Raw genomic sequence first — 23,534 nt, forward strand, 5'->3', positions numbered from 1 at the left:
AGCCCCAGTGCACGGGCAGCAGCCCCAGCTCCCCCCACCGTGGCAGGCTCATGCCCTCGCCCTTAGCCAAAGGGCTAGTGCCCATGCTCTGGGGTGTAGACCAGCCAGGGCCCCACTGAGAGGGGCGGCTGGTCACTCAGCCAGGCCAGGCCCAGCCACGGCTTCCCCGGGAGGGACTCCACCACCCCTTGCCAGCCCAGAGCTGGCGGGCAGCAGCGGAGCACCCTTGGGTGGATGTAGCAGGGCCCGCGCCGGTACCTCCATCCCTGCAGATTCAAGGGCGAGCTGGAGCGGGGGGTGCATACAGGCCCCCAGAACTGGGCAGTCTGCAGAGGCAGGGCGCTCAGAGATGCCCCCTTGGCCACCCCAGCACCAGAACACCGCAGGCAGAGGGAGGTATTTTTATTGGGGTCCATTTGCGCCTCCCCCGGCCCCCCAGCGGGCAGCTCTGCCCCGCCCCGGCTCAGTGGCTGATCTCCATCTCGCCCTCGTCCTCGTCGGCGCTGAAGCCGGAGAAGCTGACTGGCTGGCAGGTCAGGTTGCGCAGGTTGATGAGGCAGGCCGTCTGGGTGGCGCTGAAGTCGGGAATGGTCACCAGCAGCACCTGCTGCCCATCCACCCCTGAGAGGCAAATAGAGGGGGGGCTGAGCCGCTCCCGCACCTAGATACCAGCGCCGGGGGGTCGCCTGGGCTGGGCTCCCGGCTCAACCCCTGGCACGGAGCCGCCAAGTTTCCCCCTCGCTGCGTCGCTCATGCACCCGGACCCTACTGCTAGGCCAGGAGCTTGCCCTCGCCCACCCTGCGGGGGCTGGTGCAAGCTCAGCAGCCGTCCTGGAAACTGCGTAGCCACGGGGTCACCTCCACCTGTGGTTCATGCTGTTCGTGACCAGCGCAGCGGCCCGGCTCCTGGCGCGTGCCCAGCCCAGCCTCCTCCTGCATGCACTGCCTGGGTGCGGACCCTGCTGAGGCATGCTGGGACAGCTGGCTGGGTCTTGCCAGCATGCCCTGGTGCACATCCGTCCAGCAGTGACACGCATGGTAACCATCTCAATACCAGGGCGGCAGGACCCCACAATCTCCGAGGACACTGAGGAACCGGCTGCTGGGGCCTCCTTTCCCGCCCAGCACTGTCGTGGCGAGGCACACGGAGCAGCCCACTCCAGGGGCAAGCCCAGGGCCCAGTCAGCAGGCCTGTGGGCCCCTCACCTTTGAGCTCCTTGGATCGGAAGCGTGGTGCGTTCCCGCAGAAGTAGACGTGAGGGCAGTCGGTGAAGATGAAGGGGTCGGTCTTGTAGAAAGGGTAGCAGCCTGGAAGGCGATGGAGGGTGTAGCTAGAAATCAGGAACTCCTCCATCCGCAGGAGCACCCTACCGAACGGCAGGACGGCCACCTGCCCACCAATGCCAACTAGTGCCTCTTGCCAACTCACAGCCCCATCCCTGCTGGGCACTCCCAGCTCTAGGGGCGATGCAGAGAAACAGGATGTCATGCTGCCCCGGGGAGCCCCTGGGCCAGACCCCTCCACACCCTCCAGAGTCGGGGGTTTGTTCTGCTGCTGTTCTCAGAGCCAGCAGGGCTGGGACCTGATGCTCAGAGTCCAGGCCCACAAGCGCCCTACCGGGACACCTGGCCCTGCTGCATGGCAGCTCTTGGCCACCTCTTCCCAGCCTGGGCGTGAGCGCCGTCTCCAAACCCACTCCCCTCAGCGCCATCACGGCTCACATGCCTCCTGCCCACCCAGGCCCACTGCGGGGGTCCCTGCCCAGCCCCTTACCAAGGGTGTCTGGGGCCGTGGGGCTGAGGTGCCCGACATGCAGTGTCCACTCCAGGATCTCCAGATGGTCCTCCATGCTGCTGTACTTGAAGATGTCGTTAATGTTCTGGCCAGACGTGCCCAGGAACCTGGAGAGCAACGGGAGTTGGACTGCTTGTTGTTCCCAGCGCCAGCCCCACCGCCCAGCCCTAAGCGTGCCAGCTCAGAGCCCCACACCGCTACCCACCACACCCAGACCTTTTGCTAAGCCATTGCCAGCTCCTGCCCCGTGCTGCCCAGCAGGTGGAGGGGCGGGGTTTTCCCTGCCCAGCAGCGGGGGCACAAAGCACTGCCTGTGTTTGCCATGCCGCCGCCTGGTGCTGAGGAAAGGGCTTTACCGGACCCCGTCGATGTCGGCCTGGTAGGGGTTGGTGACCAGCTGCAGTGTGGAGTAGGCGCCCGCCAGGGGGAACATACAGTGATGCAGTGGCTGCTGGGGCAGCGTGTAGTTTGTGGGGTCAAACTCGCCGGGCATCACGTCCACTGGCACTGAGGTCTGCAAGCAAAGAGGGGGCAATCAGAGCTGGGCTCCAACGCAAACCTGCTGACTGCCCCCACCCTCCAGGAGCAGCGTTCCCCGGCTCTGGCCCCCTCACACTGAGCTGCAGCAGGATCTCGTCCAGCATCTTCACCGCCTCCACGCTGGCAGCTTGGGTCTTCTTGGTCAGGTACTTTGCCTGCAAGAACAAGGGGGAGAAGCGTCAGAGGAGCAGCCTCCGCAGCCAGCATGGTACCTGCTGAGCCACCCGTGGGAAGCAGGAGTCCTCCCAGTCATGCCCCAGGTGGGCATGTGCCAGGACAGGCTGGGCAGCTGCAATTGAGGGAGCCCCAGCCCATGCGGCAGCTACATGGGTGAGGAAGTGGAGCCAGGCATTGTGTCAGCTCCCCCTCGCCCTGGTAGGATTCCCACTGCAGGCCCAGAGGGTGGCTGCGGTCTGGCAATGCTCCGTCCCCCAGGAGCCCCTGGCTGCCCAAGGGGGGTGGGCAGCACTCTCCCACTGTACGGCTGTTCAGACCCCTCCCCGCTGCAGGCCATCTGTCAGCACTGGCTCCTCCACCCAGCAGTGCCCTCTGCCGGCTGGGGCCGGGCTCTCGGGCGCTGACCCCCCTGGAAGTTCCCCCTTCCCCCCACATCCTTACCGGTCAGAGGAGATCACGCAGATCCCAGCACAGCTCCCCATGGGTGGCCCCTCCCTTCGCTAGCCTGTTTCTAACCCACCCTCGGGGGCTGTTTGCTCGCTGGTACCACAGGGGGGAGAGGCAGCTGGCAATGACTAGCGGTGCCTGGCACGCACAGCTTCCTGGGGCCGGCCACGTGGCACCACCTCTCGGAGTCCCTTGTCAGCCCAGGCAGCTCCCTAGCTAATTCCTCTGCCCCAAGTCAAGGGCATGGCCCTGCCAGCCTCTCCCAGCACCCAGATCCCACAGGGGCATCTCCAGCGAGTCCCTCTGCTAGTTCGCCCAGAACCTTGGCACATTCCAGAGATCCAGCATGGCGGCCTGTGCCCAGCCTGGCGCCCGCTTCCCCTGCCCATGCAAGTATCACTCTGAGCAGACAGACCCCAAGCAAATGCATTCAGTACTGGGGAAAAGCTCCGGACTGAGACCCCTCCATTTACCCACACAACCAATGCACTGGGGGGCGAGTCTCCGTGGCCTGTGCCGGGGCTGCCAGTTGGTGCCAGCAGGCCGACGGGGCGCCCCGGGGGCCCTCACCTTGTTGATGGTGTCTTTGTTCTGCGTGTTCTGGCTGAGCAGGTTGCCCGCCAGAATGACCCGGGAGATCTGCGCCGCACAGCCCTGCTCGCCTTCAGCCCCCAGCTGCCCCGTCACCACGTCCACCAGCAGCTGCATGGCCAGGAAACTCTCGCCGCTCCCGCCACCGAGGCCCAGGCCAGACACCAGCAAGACAAACCTGTGGCCCAAAGCAACAGGTGGGTGCCCTGCCGTCCGACACACATGGGCAGTGGGCGGGTTACCAAGGCACGTGCGGTGCCTCGCCATGGTAGTCAGGCCATCGTTACCAAGCGGGAGAGCACACAAGGGAGACAAAGCTGCAGAGCTGAAGGCCAATTTCAGGCCAAGCGGACCCAGCAAAGGGCTAACAGCTGGAAGGCTGCAGGGTTTGAATGCTGGCGGTGCCGACCCTTGCAGGGTGTCTGGGACCGTCCCGTCATGTGGCAGCAGGTGATGGCAGGGCTGGCATCAGCAGCGGGCACCTGGGGAGGGGACTGGAGCCCCAGCTCCATCAGCCGTTCACTGGCCTTGAGACCAGGGAGGGGGAAGCGCCACTGCGCACTGGGAGACGGGGCAGCAATGGACTTCAGGCCACGTTGCCCACCCCTGCCTGGGCCTTCCCCTCCCGACACAGGGAACAGGCGCAGCAGGCCGGGCGCAGAGGGGTGGGATGGAAAAGCCTCTGCAAAGCCCTGGGCAATGGGCACCCTCAGCTGCTTCACCAGCCCCTGGCCTAGAGGCCTGGTACCTACTGCCATCCCTGCAGTACAGGGAAGGGGAGTCAGGCCAGACACGCCTCCCATGGCTGGTACTGCCCCATGTCCACCCTCCTGGCAGGGTGCCTCGAGGGAGGCTGCCTCACCTGTCGGTGCTGGGCCCTCTCCGGGGCAGCTGCCGGGGCAGGTCGGCAAAGCAGTGATCTTCCACCACGAACTTGCCGTCCTCCCTCTCCGAGCCGTAGATGGCGAGGATGGTCCCTGAGCAGCAGCACGAGGGAGAAACAACGTTAGGCAGGTCCATCCCAGACTGCGCACCGGCCCGCAGGAAGCCAGGGCCACGCACAGCGCCCGCTGCGCCCGCTGCGCCGCACCCAGGGCTCTGCTCTCATCACTCAGGGTGCCAGGAAGGGAGAAGAGCCCGTCCTGGATCCAAGTGAGCCACCCCCGCTCCACTCCTCCCACCCCCCTGAATGGGAGGCTGCCAGCCACGGACTGGGAGCTCTGCTGATGTTGCCAGGGCGTTTAGTACTCGGCACACACCCGTCTAGTCTATGCCCATTGTGGAGGAGGGAAGGGCCGACAGCCTAGCCCAGGAGCAGCTTGGTCCCAGTGCATTGGCACCCCAGCCCGGCTGGCTGCATGGGACCGCGGCAGCTCCGTCGCTCCATACCTGTCACCAGCTTCTGAATGTCGACAGCTCCCTCCAGCTTGATCCGCTGCAGCTCATCCTCCAGGATCAACTCGTCCGACTGGTGGATGTATTTGGTGCGGGAAGGCTGCGGCAGCAGGTTGTGCTGTGGAGACAGGCCAGGCCACTGGCATGTTCTAGTACCATAGCATGAACGGCCCCAAAGGCTCCCCCGCCATCAAGCGGAGCAGACGCTTGACCGGGGGTCCAGGAGCGAATGGAGCCTCCCGCACACGGAGCCTGGGCCCCAGCAACTCAAGCGCAGTGGCCTGTTTTTTTAAAGCCATGCTCTTCTCGGAAGGCAGAGCTTTGGTACCGACCCCCTGTCCCTGCTTTGCTGGAGCTGCAGGAACTTTCCAGGGTCTTGGCAAAAGAGACTTTGCTACCCAGGTGCAAATGATCATTGACACATTTTCTCCTCCCAGTTCCTTCTGGTGCAGAGGACATGCAAACAATAACTTGGAGACCTAGCTAAGGAGAACGTTACTCATCCCGGTGGTACCTTCTGCCAGAAAGCCTTCCGCTGGACAGCCTCGGGATACGTGTTTGCAATCATTACACGGGGGAGAGCACAGCTCTGTTTGCCTGGAGTTGGCAGAAAGGCTGCAAGCTTTATTCCTTAGCAAAGATCTTCCTCTTCGCAGTGGCTGAGCCTCAAGCCAAGTAATTTGGACAGGAGTGTAAGGGATTTGGGGCTGCTTGGGGCTGTCTATGAATAAGGCTACGATTCGGGCACAGTGGTCATGGTGTCCACAGCCATGGTGAATGTGAACCAAGTCTGTGACGAGCCCACCCCACACCTGCCTTGCAGCAACAGATCCCGTCCTTTGGGGCCGTGCCTGGTTCCCTGCTCTGGGCATGGAGTTCAGTGCCACCCAGGTCCAGTGCGTCCACCCGCCGCCCCACAGAACGCCAGTCGAATTTGGCACGTCTGCCTCTCTATCTCCGTCTACGGAGGGACGGACATGCCAAGCCTGAGCAGCGCTGGAAGCCCAGGGGCCAGGTTGCAAAGCCCAGAGCTGGGCGAGTGCAGGATGGGCTTGCTTTCCACCCACCCTCCTCCTTTCCGGGACTTACTGTTTTTTCTGGCACCAGTGCTGTGAAATTTACTAAAAATTTCTGTGTCAAAATCTCGGCCTTATTTACGAAAACTATCTGCTCTTTATTTCGGTCTGATGGTTGCCAAGGGGACTGACTGTATAAATACACGGGGTTAATTTGCCAAAGAGGCTGTTTGTAGGCAGGCGGCTGAGGGACAGCCTAGGGGACAGCCAGGATTAGTCATTTTGGGTGTTTCTACCTCCGGCCCACTGCTGAGCAAGTCAGAGTAATTTGTCAAGGGAGGAATGGGTTAGGAGTGGAGTCCAAGCTTGTCAACACAGGAGAACAAAGATCGTTCCCAACCAGAGTTAGAAGGGCATGCTCCCAGAAGCTGACAGAGAGTTAAGGGGTACAGGCTGACAGCCAGGGGCAGCAGTCTGGAGTCAGACAGGCTTGCCTAGGACTTCATGCCAGATAAATGGATAAACAGATCTTTTGTCGTTTTAAAACCCTTTTCTCTGCACTGCTTTGTGCCTATGGTCAAAACAAAACACTCTTCATTTAGGGAGGCTTGCTTGAACTGCCCACAAGCCTCCCAAAGGGACAAACTGCAGGTGCCAAACTCAGTCGGACTCGCTGGGTCACAGGTTGGTTTCCAGGCGCTGGAGCCCAGGGCCAAGGCCAAGCATGGGAGAAAGGCAAGATTCCACTGCAGGAGAAGTAAAGGCCCAAGGAGCAGCGCACAGAGAGACACTACTAAGGGGGCAGAGATGCAGCAACCCCTGTAGTCACAGCAATGCTAGGAAGCTTTTGCAAAGGGATGGCGTCATTTAAAAAAACAGAGGTGTAAGCAGTTCCAGGAGCTTTCCCTGCCCACATCCCTCCAGCAGGGTTTGTGCTTGGACAGCCGCACGTGCCTGTTTGAATGGGTCTCTCTCCTCCTCAAGCCAAATGTACAGCTGGGGAAACTGACTCTCCGGGACAGGACGCACCACAAAGTGCCTTCACACCCCCCAGACTCGGAGCACAGAGAGGAATTCAGCCAGTGTGATGGAGGCTGCTGGGGTGACAAAGCAGGGACTAAGCATTCAGAGAGAAAAAGGGGATTTTTAAGAGTGAAAATAGGACACATTCCTGTCAAGGACAGCTCAGAGTTCATTGTGGTCTGCCCCAGGGTGGGCCCCTGCATTGAGAGCAGGCAGAAGATGAAAGGGGTCACCCAGCCTGACTGCTCATGCTTCGAGACATGATTCGCTTGACTATGTCGAGCATCAGCGAGGCTCTGAGCCCCTCCCACCGTCATTACCTCCTCGCTGATCTCCCGGAGGATAGAGGGCTGCAGCTGCATGGACTTGAAGAGGGTTCCCACTATGCAGCACTTCTCTGCGGTCTGCAGCTCACACAGCTTCTTCACGGCTATGCTGCTGCCTGCAGAGAAAAGCACAACTCAGCCTCTCTGGACATTCGACTACCTGAGGGACAGGCTGGACTCACAGCCACCCTGGAGGGGAGTCACACAACACGGCTATGGGACACCTAAAGGGACGGTCGAGAAACATCTGAAGGGCATAAACTCCAAGGGAGAAAAATGGGGGTGGGCATGTGAAAGGGCATGGGACCGGGAGAAAGAGGGTAGGATTGGTAACTGGCGAGTGCCAGGATTCTAAGGGCAAGCTCTGTTCTATGGGGCAAGACCCCCCAGGGAAGCTGCCACAGAGGCCTAGACCAGCCAAGCACCTAAATGCACTGTAGACAGCAAACCTGCATGGGATAGTGGATTTGAGGGAGCAAGAACGGTCTCTTCTGTGTCTGGGAAAGGAACCCCTCCGCCAGTGCCCAGAGTCGCTGTCTTGGCTTCGGCTCGTGCCTCTGCGCCATCACCAAGAGGATCAACACATCATCTGGTGAGACAGAGCCCAAGCTCATGGGTCCCTGCGGCTCACTCCAGGATGTCAGTCCAACAGGCAGGACGCCCAGCCCCCGTGACACAGAACCCACATCTCTAGTTCTGAGAAACCAGCAAGGTTAAGGTTGTGTCTCAGCTAAGGCTTCCACGGGGCCCTCGGGAGCTGGGATGTCCCAGGAGGTCCTTTCTATCTGCGGCAGTTACCCTGAGGTCACCTCCAATCTGTGCCCCTTGGGGCAAGGGGCAGAAGGAGCCTGTTCTCCTAATGCACAACAGGAAACAGAGCTCCCAAGGCCGAGCCATGTGCTCCCAGCTGTGGGTGCAATCAAACCCTACACTGCTGCGTGTTTTCAGGGGACGGCGATTACCCACTGGAATGCCGTCCCTTGGGCTGTGGGAATACTCAGCCCTTGGAGTCATTAAATCCCTCCAATAATACGCTCTAGCTGGACCTCCAGTTCCTGGGCTGGGTGCTGGAATCACCAGGGGATATACTCCTGCCTTGGGGGGAGGCCAGACTAGATGATCACAGTGGGTCCTGGCCTTTAACATACGAATTCTCTGGCTCTGCGCTGAAACGTCCGATGAAGTGAGCTGTAGCTCACGAAAGCTCACGCTCAAATAAACTGGTTAGTCTCTAAGGTGCCACAAGTCCTCCTTTTCTTTTTGCGAATACAGACGAACATGGCTGCTACTCCGAAACCTGAAACAAAAAGGGGGATGACGCCCTCTTGTGCGACCAAGGAAACTGCACTGATGCCAGAGCAGCGGGCGCTGAATTCTCCAGCCCACACTCATGGGAAGACAGAGCCTGGTGCTGGCAGCTGGATTCGGCCAGCAGTGGCACATGCCCGTTATTAAAGGTGAGCGGTCGGGATTGGTGACCATCCCGCGAGACGGGCCGCTGGCCAGAGAGAAGGAAGTACTGCTTCACACAACACACAGGCAACCTGTGGAGCTCATGGCTGGGGGATGTTGTGAAGGCCAAAAGTATAACTGGGTTTAGAAGAGAATTAGACACGTTCCTGGAGGACAGATCCACCAATGGGTATTAGCCAAGATGGTCAGGGAGGCAACCCCAGGCTCCCAGTGTCCCTAAACCTCTGACTGCCAGAAGCTGGGACTGGAAGACAGGGGTCAGATCACTCGATAAATTGCCCTGTTCTGTTCATTCCCTCTGAAGCACCTGGCACTAGCCGCTGTCGGAAGACAGGATACTGGGCTAGATGGACCTTTGGTCTGACCCAGTACAGCCGTTCTTATGACTTCAGTCTGGGGATTCAACACAAGACCCTGGGAATTCTGGTCCCCTTCCACTTGACAGCCAAGTGTTAAGGAAAAGTTAGCATAGGTATAATTCGTAACACAAGACCTGAGTTCAGGACTCTCCACTTCCCTCACAACGCTCAACGAGATCACTAACCACAGCCATCCAGGGAGACGCGGCTGTCGGTACCGCCGATGCCACTGACATCTGGATTGTGCTCTCAGCAGGTAAGTAAAGGAGGAACTGATTCCCCGCCTAACATTTCCCTTCCAAGTGTTATTTACATTGAGAGCCGAGCCCATCCCAGGGGCTCACAAATCAGACTGCCTGCTCTCTTTCCACTTGGCTCACCGACATACTGGGCTGTTTGACCAGCAGAGGTGACACTGGGAAGGTCAGGAATCATAGCTAGAGGGCCACTGGCCTCACTAGCCCCCCAAATGACCTTTGTTTTCTTATTTCAGTGCAAGTAACCAGAACTCTGCTTCACCTGGTAGATCGACACCACAGTCGGCCTGGAAACCCAGCACCCCCTGGCCCACCGGGGAAAGGGAGAACTCTCATCAATCAGGACACATTCATAGGTTTCAAGGCCAGAAGAGACCATTCCGATCATCTAGACTGGCCTCCTGCATTGCCCAGACCAGAGAACCTCACCTAGCGATTCCTCCATCTAGCCCAGAACTCCTGGCTGGGCTACAACACATCTTCCGACGGCCACCTTAATGCTCCCATTCAAAGTTCCCCGGTCTGGGTTTTGCACCGCTGCTGAGCTCTGGCTCTCCTCCTCCCACACCGCTCAGGGCTCAGCATGGCAGCTCTAGAGATCCTCAGTGATATTACCTGAGTTCACACCATCGCGCACACAAACACACACACACACACACACAATCTCGTGCAAAGCGTTCAAGCCAGAGATTTACAAGACCATTTCAGGAAGCAGGACAAGGATGGTCAGTCCTTCCCGTGGGGCCTTGCCCTCCCTGGGCTGCAGAGCTCTGATCAGCCACAACAGTTCTGGCTGTTCCCCGAGAGCAGGGCTCAGCTCTATTGACTGCACTTAAATTCCATTCGTTCCTGCGCAGCCTAAACAGGATAGTTAAAAAAAAAAAAAGAAGAAGAAGCAATTCCTCAGGCTCCAAGACAAATGTTGAAATAAATTCCACTAGAGGCTCAGCTAATCTAGACTCTGAGGCTGATTCTGGGTCATTTCCCTTGGCATTGGGCTTCTGTTCTTCCCCAAGGAAGTCAGGGAAGGGTTCAAGGACATCTGTAGGGGAGCATGTTTGCAACACACTGCGAGAGTCTCAGACCCAAGGCACTAGAGAAACATTAGTCTAGCTAAACATTAGTCTAGCTGCACCCAGACTCTCAGGCTGGGAGCTGTCAGGGCTTCATGAGCTGATTGAGGCTGAGGTTGGCTAATATGGAGATGAAGGATGGGCTTGTTTACACAAAAGAGTTATTCCAGAATAACTCCCCATGTGGGGGGTGGGGGCACAAAATCCAGAACACAAGAGCCTTTTCCCCCATTTAACTTCACCCCCTTCCAAAACAGAATCCATTCTGGAAGCTAAACTGAAGGAAGACACTCGCATTCTGGAATAAGTGGGCCCACATGGGGAGTCATTCCAGAATAATTATTCCTGATTAGCTACTTCAGTACATTCCCAAGTGTAGAGGAACCCTGGGAGAGAAACCCCTAAATCTACTTCTATACTGGATTGTCTCCATGTTTTCTTGTACTCCCCAGTCTGACTGTATCACCTGCTGTATCTGGTCTTAGACTGTGTTTATTCAGTGCCATGCACGTGGTCTAAGACTGGCCTAGGTGCTACTGGATATTAATCCTGGCTGGCTGCTGCTGCCTCCCTTGCCTCCCACAGGAATTCCCCCACTCTTGGCATTAACCCTTTTGTTTTCAAAAGGAACCCACCAAAGGGTGCGTGTGTGTAGGGAGAAGGAGGTTGTGCCTGATGAGTGAAGAAAGCCTGGGGAGGAGGCTGCCTTTGTCCTTTTCCTTCTAGGAAGGTTCTCTCAGCCCATTTCACATTAGAATGAAGGCTGGGCCTGTCACAGGAAGGTTCAGACAACTGCAAAATGAGAACACTTATGAGCCTGGACACATCAACCCAGTGGAAACTGATTAGTTGAGAGGGGAAGTGGTTTTGAGAGACTGCCTGCAGCTTTGCTTTGCTTTTGTTAGTCTCTCTCGAATCCTGCCTACACACCAACATGGCAGCACTTTCACTCTCCCGGGGTTAGCTACACTGGTACATGGATGCAGTTACACTGGCGTACAGGTGCTTATGCCAGGACAGCTGTTCTTGTATGGGAGGGACTTGGGGCAGCCTAGCCACAGCCTTAGGGCCAGCAGGAATTGTAACTAACAGGGGTGGAAGGACACTGCTCCCCAGTGTTAGTTTGCACTTTGCTGGGACATCAGGCTAGACCATGGGGATGCCACTTCTGCTGTTTATGTGAGAGTTTGAATGCAATGCTAGTGCCAGGGGCTGGACAGGCAGCCCAGGAGAGGCTTCCCGCCCCAAACTGGCCCTGACCAGCACACCTAGAGGGACCCACCACTTCACCGAGGTCCATAGATTCATAGACTTTAATGTCAGAAAGGACCATCATGATCATCTAGTCTGACATCGCAGGCCACAGAACCTCACTCACCTACTCTTGAAAAAGCCCCCCTAACCTCTGGCTGAGTTACTGACATCCTCAAATCATGATTTCAAGTTACAGAGAATCCACCATTTCCACTAGTTTAAACCTGCAAGTGACCTGTACCGCATGCTGCAGAGGAAGTCAACTCCCCACCAGTCTCTGACAATCTGACCTGGGGGAAAATTCCTTCCCAACCCCAAATCTGGCGACCAGTTCGACCCTGAGCATGTGGGCAAGACCCACCAGCCAGACACCTGGGGAAGAATTTTCTGTAGTAACTCAGAGCCCTCCCCATCTAGTGTCCCATCACAGGCCACTGGGGATAACAGGAGACTTCATCCTCAACCCTCGACCTCTCTGCCAAGTCTGCCAACCAGGGGCCTCCATGAGTGATCACTGTGGGGGGCTCTGGTAGAGACACTTGCCCACAAGTGAGCATCCTGAGATAATCAATTCACTTAACTCAGGTCAATGAAAAGCTACCAGATAGAAACAGCTCCTGCCTGGGCTGGACTCAGACCATCAGCAACCTAGCAATAAAACACTCCACTCCATCATCATACCCCAGAGCCAGCAATTTCAACACCGGTACAAGACACTGAAGCACTTTGTATGAATTCCCCAGCTATTCCTTTGTCTTCTGAATGTGACCTTTAAAATCTAGCAAACATCGTCTCCCCCGTCTACCAGTATCACAAGCCAGATGCCTTGGGTTAGTTAAGGATTTAAACGACCAAGAAGCAAATAATACAGCTTTGCCATTCCCAAGACAGCAAAAATCAAAATGAACCAGCAAACAAAAAAAACAGCCCTCCCACCTCAAAATCATGCGTAGACTGTCAGTCCTTCATCAGCTGAGACTGAGCCGATCACAACACGTCTTCCAATCGCCTCTCGCTTCTGGCCATCCTTCGCCATGCTTGTCCATATCTCCTTGTTAGGAGATCATCCCACCTCTTTGGAGGCCGACCGCGTGACCGTTTCTGTTCTCGCGGATACCACTCGGATATAGCTGCGGTCCACCTGTTATCACTGAGTTGGGCCACATGTCCTGCCCACCGCATTTTGCTGAGCTTGCTTTCAACAGCAACATCTCGCACTCCAGACTGCTGCCTAATTATTTCGTTGGGGATGTGATCGCGGAGCGAAATGCCCAAAAATGTTCGTTCCATTGCCCTCTGTGTAACAGTTGATGTCTTCAATCTTTGTCAGCGACCATGTTTCGCTGCCATATAACATCACTGGAAGCACGGTCAAGTTAAAAAGATTCGCACAAGTTGTTTTGCTGATCTTTCCTTGGAGGATGTGTTTGATGTCATTGAACGTGCACCATCCAGCTTTTTTTCTGTGCAACAGTTTGCCTTTCTGATTGGGTCGCATGTTGACTTCCTGGCCCAAATAAGTGTATTTATCAACTTCTTGGATCTGCTCTCCTCCAAGAGTTATTTGCGTTCTTGGCAGTACCTCTGATCTCACGTATTTCGTTTTCGACTGGTTCATTTTTAATCCGACTTGACTACTTTTCGCGTTCAGTTCTTTAAGGATTCAGGAATGCACAGAGAACGGAGACTTGGTTTTCCATGTTGTTTTGGCCATTGTTTTCAGCCACCTGCTGGCTGGGCTGTCAGTGGCATGTTTACCTCCTCAATTTAGCTAGCTTACAGCCTCAGAAAGAGGGATTATACTCCCCTCCACAGCGGAAGCAACCCCCTCGTTGGGCTGACAGTCCAACGCCTTGATAGCAGGGTTAGACCTACTGGAGAATGCACTCCGCTACCATCGCTGTCGAACAGCCAGGGTCACTGCTGCGCCATGTTGAGACTTTTTAAAAAACAATTAACCTGGGCAGTTTTCTTGACCCTTTGTCTGCAGCTTTTAGCAGTCATGTTTCAAGCTTTTCTCTGCAACCACTTTTTTTTTTTTTTTAAATGAAAGCTGAGATCCTCACATAATCACCTGCCTCCAGGAGCTGGGGCTTTAAGGAAAACACTAAATACCGCAAGGCGCACAATAACAACATTGGGAGAGCGGGCAACAGTGCAACACTCTCAAAGGTAGGCACAGCTCTGGGAGGGGGCTTGTACGGCAGCACAGCACAGGACTCATAAAAAAGATTTAAAACCCCCTACAGAAGGAATTCAAAAGCAATCCAAGAAGCTGACCTCTCCAGACGGCATGAAATTCTATAACAACCATTTATCATGTTTTCCGAGTTATGTGGGAGTCACACATTGGCCAGCATCTTCCAAAAAGGGGCCAGTTATTTATCTATAGCCAGTGAGTTCTGGCATCTGCAGGCACTTGCATCATTCAGTGCAGTAAGGAGGGTATCTGCCAGTTATGCTATTGCATATCACTTTGAGGCTGAACTATAACACTCTAGAGCAGTTACATGTTCGAAAAGAAACTAATTCAGGTACAATAATTCCATCAGTAAACAGCAATGCAGCCCATAGGAGAAAGGAAATTAACCACTTAAACCTGCAGGACCTCTCTTGCTCACACGCCCCGCACTCTGCTGGAGACATACTCCATAACAATCTTTCCTGGCTGCCCATCTCAGCAATTTCCAAGTGCCCATCTCAGACTCTTAACGCTACCTGAATGTAACTTTTGTTTCAGGAACACGCGCCTCCTTTTCAGTGAGCCCAGAAAAAGCTTTTCCAGTCCAGAGTCACTGCTTGGCAATGGTAGATGTTTTCCCACCGAGCTGATGTGCTAGACACTCTAAGCCTTTGGAGTCAGTCCCTAACCTAACAGGAGCAGGGCTGGAATTCAGGGCAGACAAAGCGTTCTCTAGGACATGCCAAAACTTCCATGGTTCAGTTGCTTGGAATTTTGTTTTGCTTAGAAACGGCTCTCTGTATCTTTCAAAAAACAGAAAGACAGCACACGGGCTTCGCACCAAACAACAATTTCCCCCACCGCCTGGCAAGCGAGGTATGACACTGGGATTCACCCTCAGTCGGTTTCAGCTGTTGTCCAAAGGCAGGTTTCAGGGCAGGCAGTGAGGGGCATGGATCAACATTCACATCACACTCCCCATCAGTACTCAGCCCAAGCCGGGAAAGCTAATAATCCAACCAGCAGACCAAATTCAGTGATGAATCCTGGCCACGTGCCACCTGAGGCATGTTGCACATATGCTAAGGACAGGCAGCTAGACACCATCCTGGGAATTTTCTCCTCTCCTAGGATGTTACCGTCACCTCGTTAACCACACAAAAGTGGTTTGTGGAAATGAACTCACCCCATTTCTGCCGGGCTCTCTCCAGCAACAGGGGTCTCATCTGAATGAGGCGAGTGGCGTAGATGTGGGCATACTGGCGATTAAAGCTGCGCTCCCCCAGCCTGAAGTGCTGGGAGCAGTTCGTGTACGTGGAGACGGGCACTCTGGCAAACGTGGAGGCCTCCGCTGATGGTGGCGCCAGCAGGCCCTGGGCCGTGTGAGCTGCCTGCTCAGAGAACATGGCTGGCAATCGAGGGGCTCCCGGTGGAGCCAACGACTCTCCACCTAGGAAGATGACAAGCTCCTGTTATGAACAGTTCACTCACTCACTCCCTGCCCCTGATCCCTAAAACCCACTCCACAGCTCCTAGGATGACACATACAACCCCCCACCACCGCCCGACTCCACCATCCCCTGCCTCCCAACCGCTGGAGTGACGTGCATCCTCCTGACACCCCCCATTCTTCAAACCTGGAGTGACATGTGCACCCCCCCAACTCCACCATCCCCCACTTTCTGGGGTGATGCATACTCACCGCAACTCCACCATCCACTGCTCCCCAACCCTTGGGGTGACACATGCCCCTCCACAAACTCCATCCCCCTCACAACCCAGCCCCTGGGGTGACACATGCCCCCGCACCATCCCCCCTGCTCCCTGGCCCCTGGGGTGACGTGCCCCCCCAACTCCATCCCCCCCGCTCTCCAGCCCCTGGGGTGACATATGGCCCCCCCCCAGCTCCATCCCCCCTGCTCCCCAGCCCCTGCAGTGACACATGCCCCCCAAACTCCATCTCCCCCACTCTCCAGCCCCTGGGGTGACACATGCCCCCCCCAGCTCCATCCCCCCTGCTCCCCGGCCCCTGGGGTGACACATGGCCCCCCCCAGCTCCATCCCCCCTGCTCCCCGGCCCCTGGGGTGACACATGCCCCCCCCCCCAGCTCCATCCCCCCTGCTCCCCGGCCCCTGGGGTGACATGTGCCCCCCCAACTCTACCCCCCCGCTCTCCAGCCCCTGGGGTGACACATGGCCCCCCCCACCTCCATCCCCCCTGCTCCCCGGCCCCTGCGGTGACACGTGCCCCCCCAACTCCATCCCCCCCGCTCCCTGGGGTGACACGTGCCCCCCAAACTCCATCCCCCCTGCTCCCTGGCCCCTGGGGTGACACATGGCCCCCCCCAGCTCCATCCCCCCTGCTCCCCGGCCCCTGGGGTGACACGTGCCCCCCCAACTCCATCTCCCCCGATCTCCAGCCCTTGGGGTGGCACATGCCCCCCCAACTCCATCCCCCCTGCTCCTCAGCCCCTGGCGTGACACATGCCCCCCCAGCTCCATCCCCCCTGCTCCCCGGCCCCTGGGGTGACATGTGCCCCCCCAACTCCACCCCCCCACTCTCCAGCCCCTGGGGTGACACATGGCCCCCCCCCAGCTCCATCCCCCCTGCTCCCCGGCCCCTGCGGTTACACGTGCCCCCCCAACTCCATCCCCCCCTGCTCCCCGGCCCCTGGGGTGACACATGGCCCCCCCCAGCTCCATCCCCCCTGCTCCCCGGCCCCTGGGGTGACACATGGCCCCCCCCAGCTCCATCCCCCCTGCTCCCCGGCCCCTGGGGTGACACGTGCCCCCCCACTCCATCTCCCCCAATCTCCAGCCCTTGGGGTGACACATGCCCCCCCAACTCCATCCCCCCCCGCACCCCGGCCCCTGGGGTGACACATGCCCCCCAACTCCATCCCCCCTGCTCCCCGGCCCCTGGGGTGACACATGCCCCCCAACTCCATCCCCCCCGCTCCCCGGCCCCTGGGGTGACACGTGCCCCCCCAAACTCCATCCCCCCGCTCTCCAGCCCCTGGGGTGACACATGCCCCCCAACTCCATCCCCCCCGCTCCCCGGCCCCTGGGGTGACACATGCCCCCCCCAGCTCCATCCCCCCTGCTCCCCGGCCCCTGCGGTTACACGTGCCCCCCCAACTCCATCCCCCCCTGCTCCCCGGCCCCTGGGGTGACACATGGCCCCCCCCAGCTCCATCCCCCCCGCTCCCCGGCCCCTGCGGTGCCACGTGCCCCCCCCACTCCCCAACCCCCGCTCCCGGCGTGGCCCCCCCATACGTGGGGCGCAGACGCAGGTTTCTAGGGAGCTGACGAACCTGCCAACACCAGGGCCACCCCCCCGCTCTGCCGGGCCCCTCGGCCCCGGGCTGCCAGCGCTAGGGGAGCACGGGGTCAGGGGTCAGGGCTACGGAGGTCGGAGGTCACGGCCGGCGCCTGGCAGCGCCTGCCGGGACGGAAAAGGCGCCAACGCCACAACCCGGAAGCAGAAGGGCCGGGCGGAACTGACGTAGCGAAGGAGCTTGGCGTCTCCCAGGAAACCGGCCGCGCCGCCAGGGGCGGGGCTCCTGTGGGGGCGGGGCTCCGAGCGGGGCTTGGCCCCAGCTCCCTGGGCAGGCGGGGCCCGGGGGAGGGGGCCGCTGGGGACCCCGGGCCCTGCCGTAGCCAGGCCCTCGCCGGACACGCCCAATGGCCCCGCCCCCTGCCCAGGACACGCCCCATGGCCCCGCCCCCTGCCCAGGCCCCATGGCCCCGCCCCCTGCCCAGGACACGCCCCGTGGCCACGCCCACTGCCCAGGCCCCATGGCCCCGCCCCCTGCCCAGGACACGCCCCATGTCCCCGCCCCCTGCCCAGGACACGCCCCGTGGCCACGCCCCCTGCCCAGGACACGCCCCGTGGCCACGCCCACTGCCCAGGACACGCCCCATGGCCCCGCCCCCTGCCCAGGACGCATCCCATGGCCCCGTCCACTGCCCTGGACACACCCCATGGCCCCACCCCCTGCCCAGGACACGCCCCATGGCCCCGCCCCGCCCAGGACGCGCCCCATGGCCCCGCCTCTGCCCAGGATAGCTCCGTGGCCCCGCCCCCTGCCCGGGACAGGCCCCCCTGGCCCCGCCCCCTGCCCAGCACACACCCCATGGCCCCGCCCACTGCCCAGGACACATCCCATGGCCCCGCCCCTGTCCAGGACACGCCCCGTGGCCCCGTCCACTGCCCAGGACACGCCCCATGCCCCCCCCACTGCCCAGGACACGCCCCTCCCCCCTTCCCCTGCCCAGGACACACCCATGCCCCCCCCTGCCCTGGACACACCCCATGGCCCCGCCCACTGCCCAGGACACGCCCCCGTGCCCCACCCCTGCCCTGGACACACCTCATGGCTCCGCCCACTGCCCTGGACATGCCCCTATGGCCCCGCCCCCTGTCCAGGATCACACACCCCCGGCCGCTCCCAGGTGTTGTGTCCCCAGCTTGGACGTCCCCAGGCTCCATGGGGGGGTTACTGCCCCCCCATGCTGGCTCTGCAGGGTCTCCAGTGTAGACAAAGCCTGATCCTTTAATCGTTCTCGTGGCTCTTCTCTGACCCCTCCCCAGTTTCCCAGCCTCCTGCCTGAATTCACTCTGCACCAGCCTGTGGCGTCTGCTGCCCTGGGCAGCTCAGGGTCTCCCTGGGAGAAATGCGCTGTCCCTAGCAGTGCTGCCTGGAGGCCTCTGACCCTCTGTTAGAGCTGGGGGTGGGGAGGCTACTCGCCCTGTGGCCTTCGAATCAGTGGGGTGTGTCCCTGCTAAGCCCTGAGTCCCTCCTGTCCCTTGCGCTAACACTTGTCTTCCGTCCCATGTGCTGGGGCCTGAGCTCCCTGCTGCGGTGAGACCCCTGAGCTGTGTGATGGGCCAGCAGCCACAGCGCCTTGGGATGTCTCGGCACAGGGGGAAGGCGTCCCCGAGACAGCACAGGTGGGAGGCAGCAAGGCAGAGCAGGGTGGGAGGCAGCAAGCGAGGTTCTTCTCACCTCCCCTTCTGCTGCTCCTCACTGTGGGCAGGAAATTCATGTTTCTCGTCAGACCCCCCAAGAGATAGGAAGTGGCTGAGAGCAGCTGTAAACTAGAGCTCGGCGCCCCTGGCCTGCTCTGGAGATTCGCTCCCCCCCCACCCAGCTCAGCAATGCTAAGAAGCCCAAGGGAGGCATATCCTTGCCCCACTGTGCTGCCTAGTTAACCTCTGCGGGCCTCCCGCGGACTGGCCAGGATTCCTCCCTGCTCTGTCCACGCTGCAGCACGACCGGGATTGTGCCACCGGTTCACACCGCAACCAACAAGCTGAGTTGCCCCGCCGAGCAAGTAGGCTCACGGTAGGTGGTGGGTGTTTGCGTGCACTAGTGCATCCTGGGAGGGATCCAGTCCCATAGCGTCTCAGTGAAGGCGTGTATGGAGGGGACATACAAAGCAGTATCAGCAGCAGGGGCCACCCCGGGCAGGAGGGCTGACTGGCCAAATTGGGTACTTGGGCACAGCAAGAGGTCTCCTCTACGCTGTCAAGCAAAAGCATGCAGAGCCGGGTCCCTGTGGGACATGTGCACATGAAACCAAAGGAACTTAGGCCCCGAATTGTCTTTGAGGATCTGGGTCTTAATCCCCCTGTGCCTCAGTTCCATCACTGTAAAATTCAAATCACAGTTGTGCCCCTCCCCACCCCCCTTGGTCTGCTTTAGCCTATTCAGACCGTCCCTGCCCTGGAGAATTGACAACCTCTGGCATGAAGCACTCAGCACAACGAGCTAATACACTAAATGGACAACTGGAGTCCGAGGTGTGGTACGCACAGGGACGGGGTGAGGTGCCGGCATGAGGGTCTCATGACAGAACATTCCTGGGCCGGGTCCACCCTAGAGACTCGACATGCCAAACGCTCGTGGGCCAGAGGATTTGGGATCTGTCGATATTTTCTCGTGCACAAGCAGAGAGATGGGTAAGAAGGGTCGGTGGGCAGGTCCCAGCAGATACGGCCCCGACGGAACTAAACCAGCTGCTACATTGACTTAGTTCTGCACCCACCCAAAGGGGCTTTCAGTGACTGAGCCGAATCAAGCTGGAGACGGATGTGGTGCAATTTCTGCCTCAGCCTGTGAAACCAATAAATCCGCCTTCTTCAAGGGGCCCCTATACACAGCGGTGCCGGCCCACGTGTGTCGGTTACCAGACGCCCCTAGGCATGGGCCTGCCAACAGGCATGCAGCCTCCGGCTCGGTGGAGGGCTGGGCAGTGATGAGCTGCCAAAATCTTAACAACCGGTTCCCTCCTCACCCCACAAGGGGGTTGTTGCCCACTCCCACCCCCCGGGACTCCTGCCCCATCCAACCCCCAGCGTTCCTTGACGCCCCCCGCCAGGACCTCTGCCCCCTCCACCCCCCCCCGTCCCCTGACTGCCTCCAGAACTGGGCAGGAGGGTCTCGTGGGCCACCGTAGTGGGTGCCCACCCCACCCCTAAGAGCCAGAGGCACCTGCCGGGGGGCGAGGTGCGGAGTCCTGGCGGTACTTACCTGGGGCAGCTCCCAGGAAGCATCCGGCAGGTCCCTCTGGCTCCTAGGGGCGGGGGAGCGTAGCTGGGGGGGAGCAGGGGGAGGGGCCGCTCCCCCCACTGATCACATCAAAAGTGGCACCTTGGACACCGACTCCATGGGTGCTCCGGGGCTGGAGCCCCCACAGAGTCGGTGCCTAAGGTGCCACTTTTGGCCGGTCAAATTTAGAGGCCCTCGCGGGACAACCGGTTCTAAAAGGGCTTCTAAATTTCACAAGCGATTTCTAGCGAACCGGCTCCAGCTCACCATGGGGGCTGGGGAGGACCAGCATCCTTGGCAGGGCTGGGTCAGCAGCTGGGGACCTTGCAAAACCACCGACCCTTCTTACCCATCTCTCTGCTTGTGAGGGTATTAGCCAGGCCTGTGCTCTGATAACACTAGCAGGCCTGGGAGGAGTTCTCAGTCTAGTTGGGTGGTTAGCTCTTGATCCAGGTCTCTGTGGCCCCGATGGCATATTCATGGCCACTCCTGCTGTAGTAAGTAACCCTGGCAAAGGGGTTCTTTTTAAAGGACGCTTCCTCTGCAGCATTTGCAGCTAGCTTGGAAACAGACCTTCTACCTGAGCCTGGCTGGTCTCTGGATTCCCCCAGTACCTTCCGTCAGCTCGGTGGCCAACGAGCCATGTACCAGCTGGTCAAAGTGGGGCAAGAGAAAGAGACACAACTTTGTTGACACCTTACATGGCTGCTTCTTGAAACAGCTGATTTTAGAGCCCAGGAGAGGAGATGCTCTGCTCGTTCTTGGCTCATTCCTAAGTAACCTACAGGAGTCAATTGATGTGGTAGCTCGCTGAACCACTAAGCAATATTGGTCACAACATGCTAAGTGCAACATCTTCGGGGGAGGAACTGTCTCAAAACCAGCAGCTGATGTTACATTTAAAAAGGAAGATTAAAAAACCAAACCAAACTGAGGACGCTCGCCCCAAAGACCCTGAAGCCCGAAGCAAGGAAGTGAAATGCTTTGATTCAGCACGGAGGCTACTAAAGCATCCAGGACAGCATATTTCTAAAGAGGCGAACAGGAAAGCAAGAAATCTGGGTACATTTCAAGGTTCAAAAAGTGAGCTGAGGCAAACAGGTATCTTCCTGAAAACCAGACATCGACCCTTTGAAGCCAACAGAAAACAGTCAAAGGCATCCACGCACATAACAAGAGATTCTCAAAGCAGGAAGCTTGCGGGAGGATGGATGGGGCTGCTGGCTCGCCAGGGCTAAGGGGAGCAATTAAGAAGGACGATGGCATTGCGTCAGTCTTTGCCACTGAGGCTACAGGGGAGAAAACCTACTCCAGAGCTTCTCTTTTGGGTAATAAACATGAGGCACGAGCAGCGAGGGAGGTGTGGGAACAAATTCATAATTTAAAGGCCTGCCCATTAAGGCTGGACAGAAGGAATAACTGAACTCTTCACACACTTATCAGTTACTGGTCCCCAGGGCCAGCTGGGGCTCATTAAGGCCCCGATTCTGCAGTGTGCCAGGAGACCCCCCCCCCCCGGATATTGGGGTTGAAGCGCTCTGAAGAGGTTGACAAATGCAGAGGTTGAGTGGTCAGCAGCAGGGGCGCGAACGTGCCTATCTTTGAAAAGGTTCCACGGGAGAACCAGACTCTTATTGATTATTTGCATTGTGCCAGGTGCTGTACAAACACACAACACAGCCGTACTTCAGGACTAGGCAAGTCCGGACTAGGACTAGGCAGAGAGCCGTGCTTCAGGATGATACTTCAGAATTGGGGTCATAGCAGACCACAAGCTAAACGTGAGTCAAGAGCGTAACACTGTTGCCAAAAAAGTGAACATCCTTCTGGGCTGTGTTAGCAGGCGTGTTGTAAGCAAGACACGAGAAGTAATTCTTCCGCTCTACTCCACGCTGCTTAGGCCTCAACTGGAGTATTGGTTTCAGAGGGGTAGCTGTGTTAGTCTGTATCAGTAAAAACAACGAGGAGTCCTTGTGGCACCTTAGAGACTAAGAAATTTATTTGGGCATAATCCCACGAAAGCTTATGCCCAAATAAATTTCTTAGTCTCTAAGGTGCCACAAGGACTCCTCGTTGTTTTAACTGGAGCATTGTGTCCAGTTCTGGGTGCCACATTTCAGGAAGGATATGGACAAATTGGAGAAAGTCCAGAGAAGAGCAACAAAAAAGATGAAAGGTCTAGAAAACATGACCTATGAGGGAAGATTGAAAAAATTGGGTTTGTTTAGTTTGGAAAAGAGAAGACTGAGAGGGGACATGATAACAGTTTTCAAGTATGTAAAAGCTTGTTACAAAAGGAGGGAGAAGAATTATTCTTCTTAATCTCTGAGGACAGGACAAGCAGCAATGGGCATAAATTGCAGCGAGGGCGGTATAGGTTGGACATTAGGAAAAACTTCCGAACTGTCAGGGTGGTTAAGCCCTGGAATAAATTGCCCAGGGAGGTTGTGGAATCTCCATCATTGGGGATTTTTAAGAGCAGGTTAGACAAACCCCTGTCAGGGATGGTCTAAATCATAGGCGCCAACTTCTAATGGTGCCAGTGGGTGCTCGACCCTCCTCTGCCCCCGCCCCAACTCCACCCCTGCCCCGCCTCCCTCCTGCCCCCATTCCAACCCCTTCCCCAAAGTCCCCACCTCAACTCCGCCCCCTCCCTGCCCCTATTCGACTCCTTCCCCAAATCCCTGCCCTGGCCCCGCCTCTTCCCCACCTCCTCCCCTGAGCGCACCACGTTCCCGGTCCTCCCCCTCCTTCCCGGAGCTTGCGCTGGGAGGTAGGCGGATGAGCAGGGACGCGGCGCGCTCGGGGGGGGGGAGGAGGAGGAGAAGGGGCGGGGGGTGAGGGGAGCTTGGCTGCCAGTGGGTGCAGAGCACCCACTGATTTTTCCCCATGGGTGCTCCAGCACCAGAGCACCCATGTAGTCAGTGCCTATGGTCTAAATAACACTTAGTCCTGCCTTGAGTGCAGGGGCCTGGGGTAGATGACCTCTGGAGGGCCCTTCCAGTCCTGTGAGTCTATGTAATTGGTCACCAGGGACCAATGAAGGAAGTTAAGTGCATTGCTGGGAAGCGA

At 58.2% G+C, this 23,534-nt stretch overlaps 1 protein-coding gene and 1 long non-coding RNA gene across 2 annotated transcripts; one reads left to right on the plus strand and one right to left on the minus strand.

The window, feature by feature from the left end:
• Positions 1 to 387: 387 nt before the first annotated feature.
• Positions 388 to 17,409, minus strand: POLD2 (DNA polymerase delta 2, accessory subunit). The gene is made up of 11 exons (XM_073325476.2): positions 17,223 to 17,409; positions 15,095 to 15,358; positions 7,305 to 7,426; positions 4,940 to 5,063; positions 4,413 to 4,527; positions 3,530 to 3,728; positions 2,410 to 2,490; positions 2,152 to 2,309; positions 1,775 to 1,902; positions 1,207 to 1,308; positions 388 to 621 (listed from the first exon to the last, which is right to left on the minus strand). Exons 2-11 carry the CDS (start codon positions 15,312 to 15,314, stop codon positions 464 to 466), a joined length of 1,407 nt encoding a protein of 468 aa, XP_073181577.1. The 5' UTR covers positions 15,315 to 15,358; positions 17,223 to 17,409; the 3' UTR covers positions 388 to 463.
• LOC140903725 (uncharacterized) lies at positions 3,313 to 10,939 on the plus strand. Its single transcript, XR_012156333.2, has 3 exons — positions 3,313 to 3,747; positions 8,583 to 8,767; positions 9,636 to 10,939. It is a non-coding gene; the product is annotated as an uncharacterized LOC140903725 (long non-coding RNA).
• Positions 17,410 to 23,534: the final 6,125 nt, after the last annotated feature.

Source organism: Lepidochelys kempii, chromosome 26 (assembly GCF_965140285.1).
Source record: "Lepidochelys kempii isolate rLepKem1 chromosome 26, rLepKem1.hap1, whole genome shotgun sequence".
NCBI lineage: Eukaryota > Metazoa > Chordata > Testudines > Cheloniidae > Lepidochelys > Lepidochelys kempii.

Coding starts and splice junctions, on each gene's coding strand:
- POLD2 (XM_073325476.2), bottom strand. CDS start 15,314: ATGTTCTCTGAGCAGGCAGCTCACACGGCCCAGGGCCTGCTGGCGCCA. Junction 7,427..15,094: donor GAGAGCCCGGCAGAAATGGG/GTGAGTTCATTT, acceptor TTTTCTCTGCAG/GCAGCAGCATAGCCGTGAAG. Junction 4,528..4,939: donor CATTCAGAAGCTGGTGACAG/GTATGGAGCGAC, acceptor GCTGCTGCTCAG/GGACCATCCTCGCCATCTAC.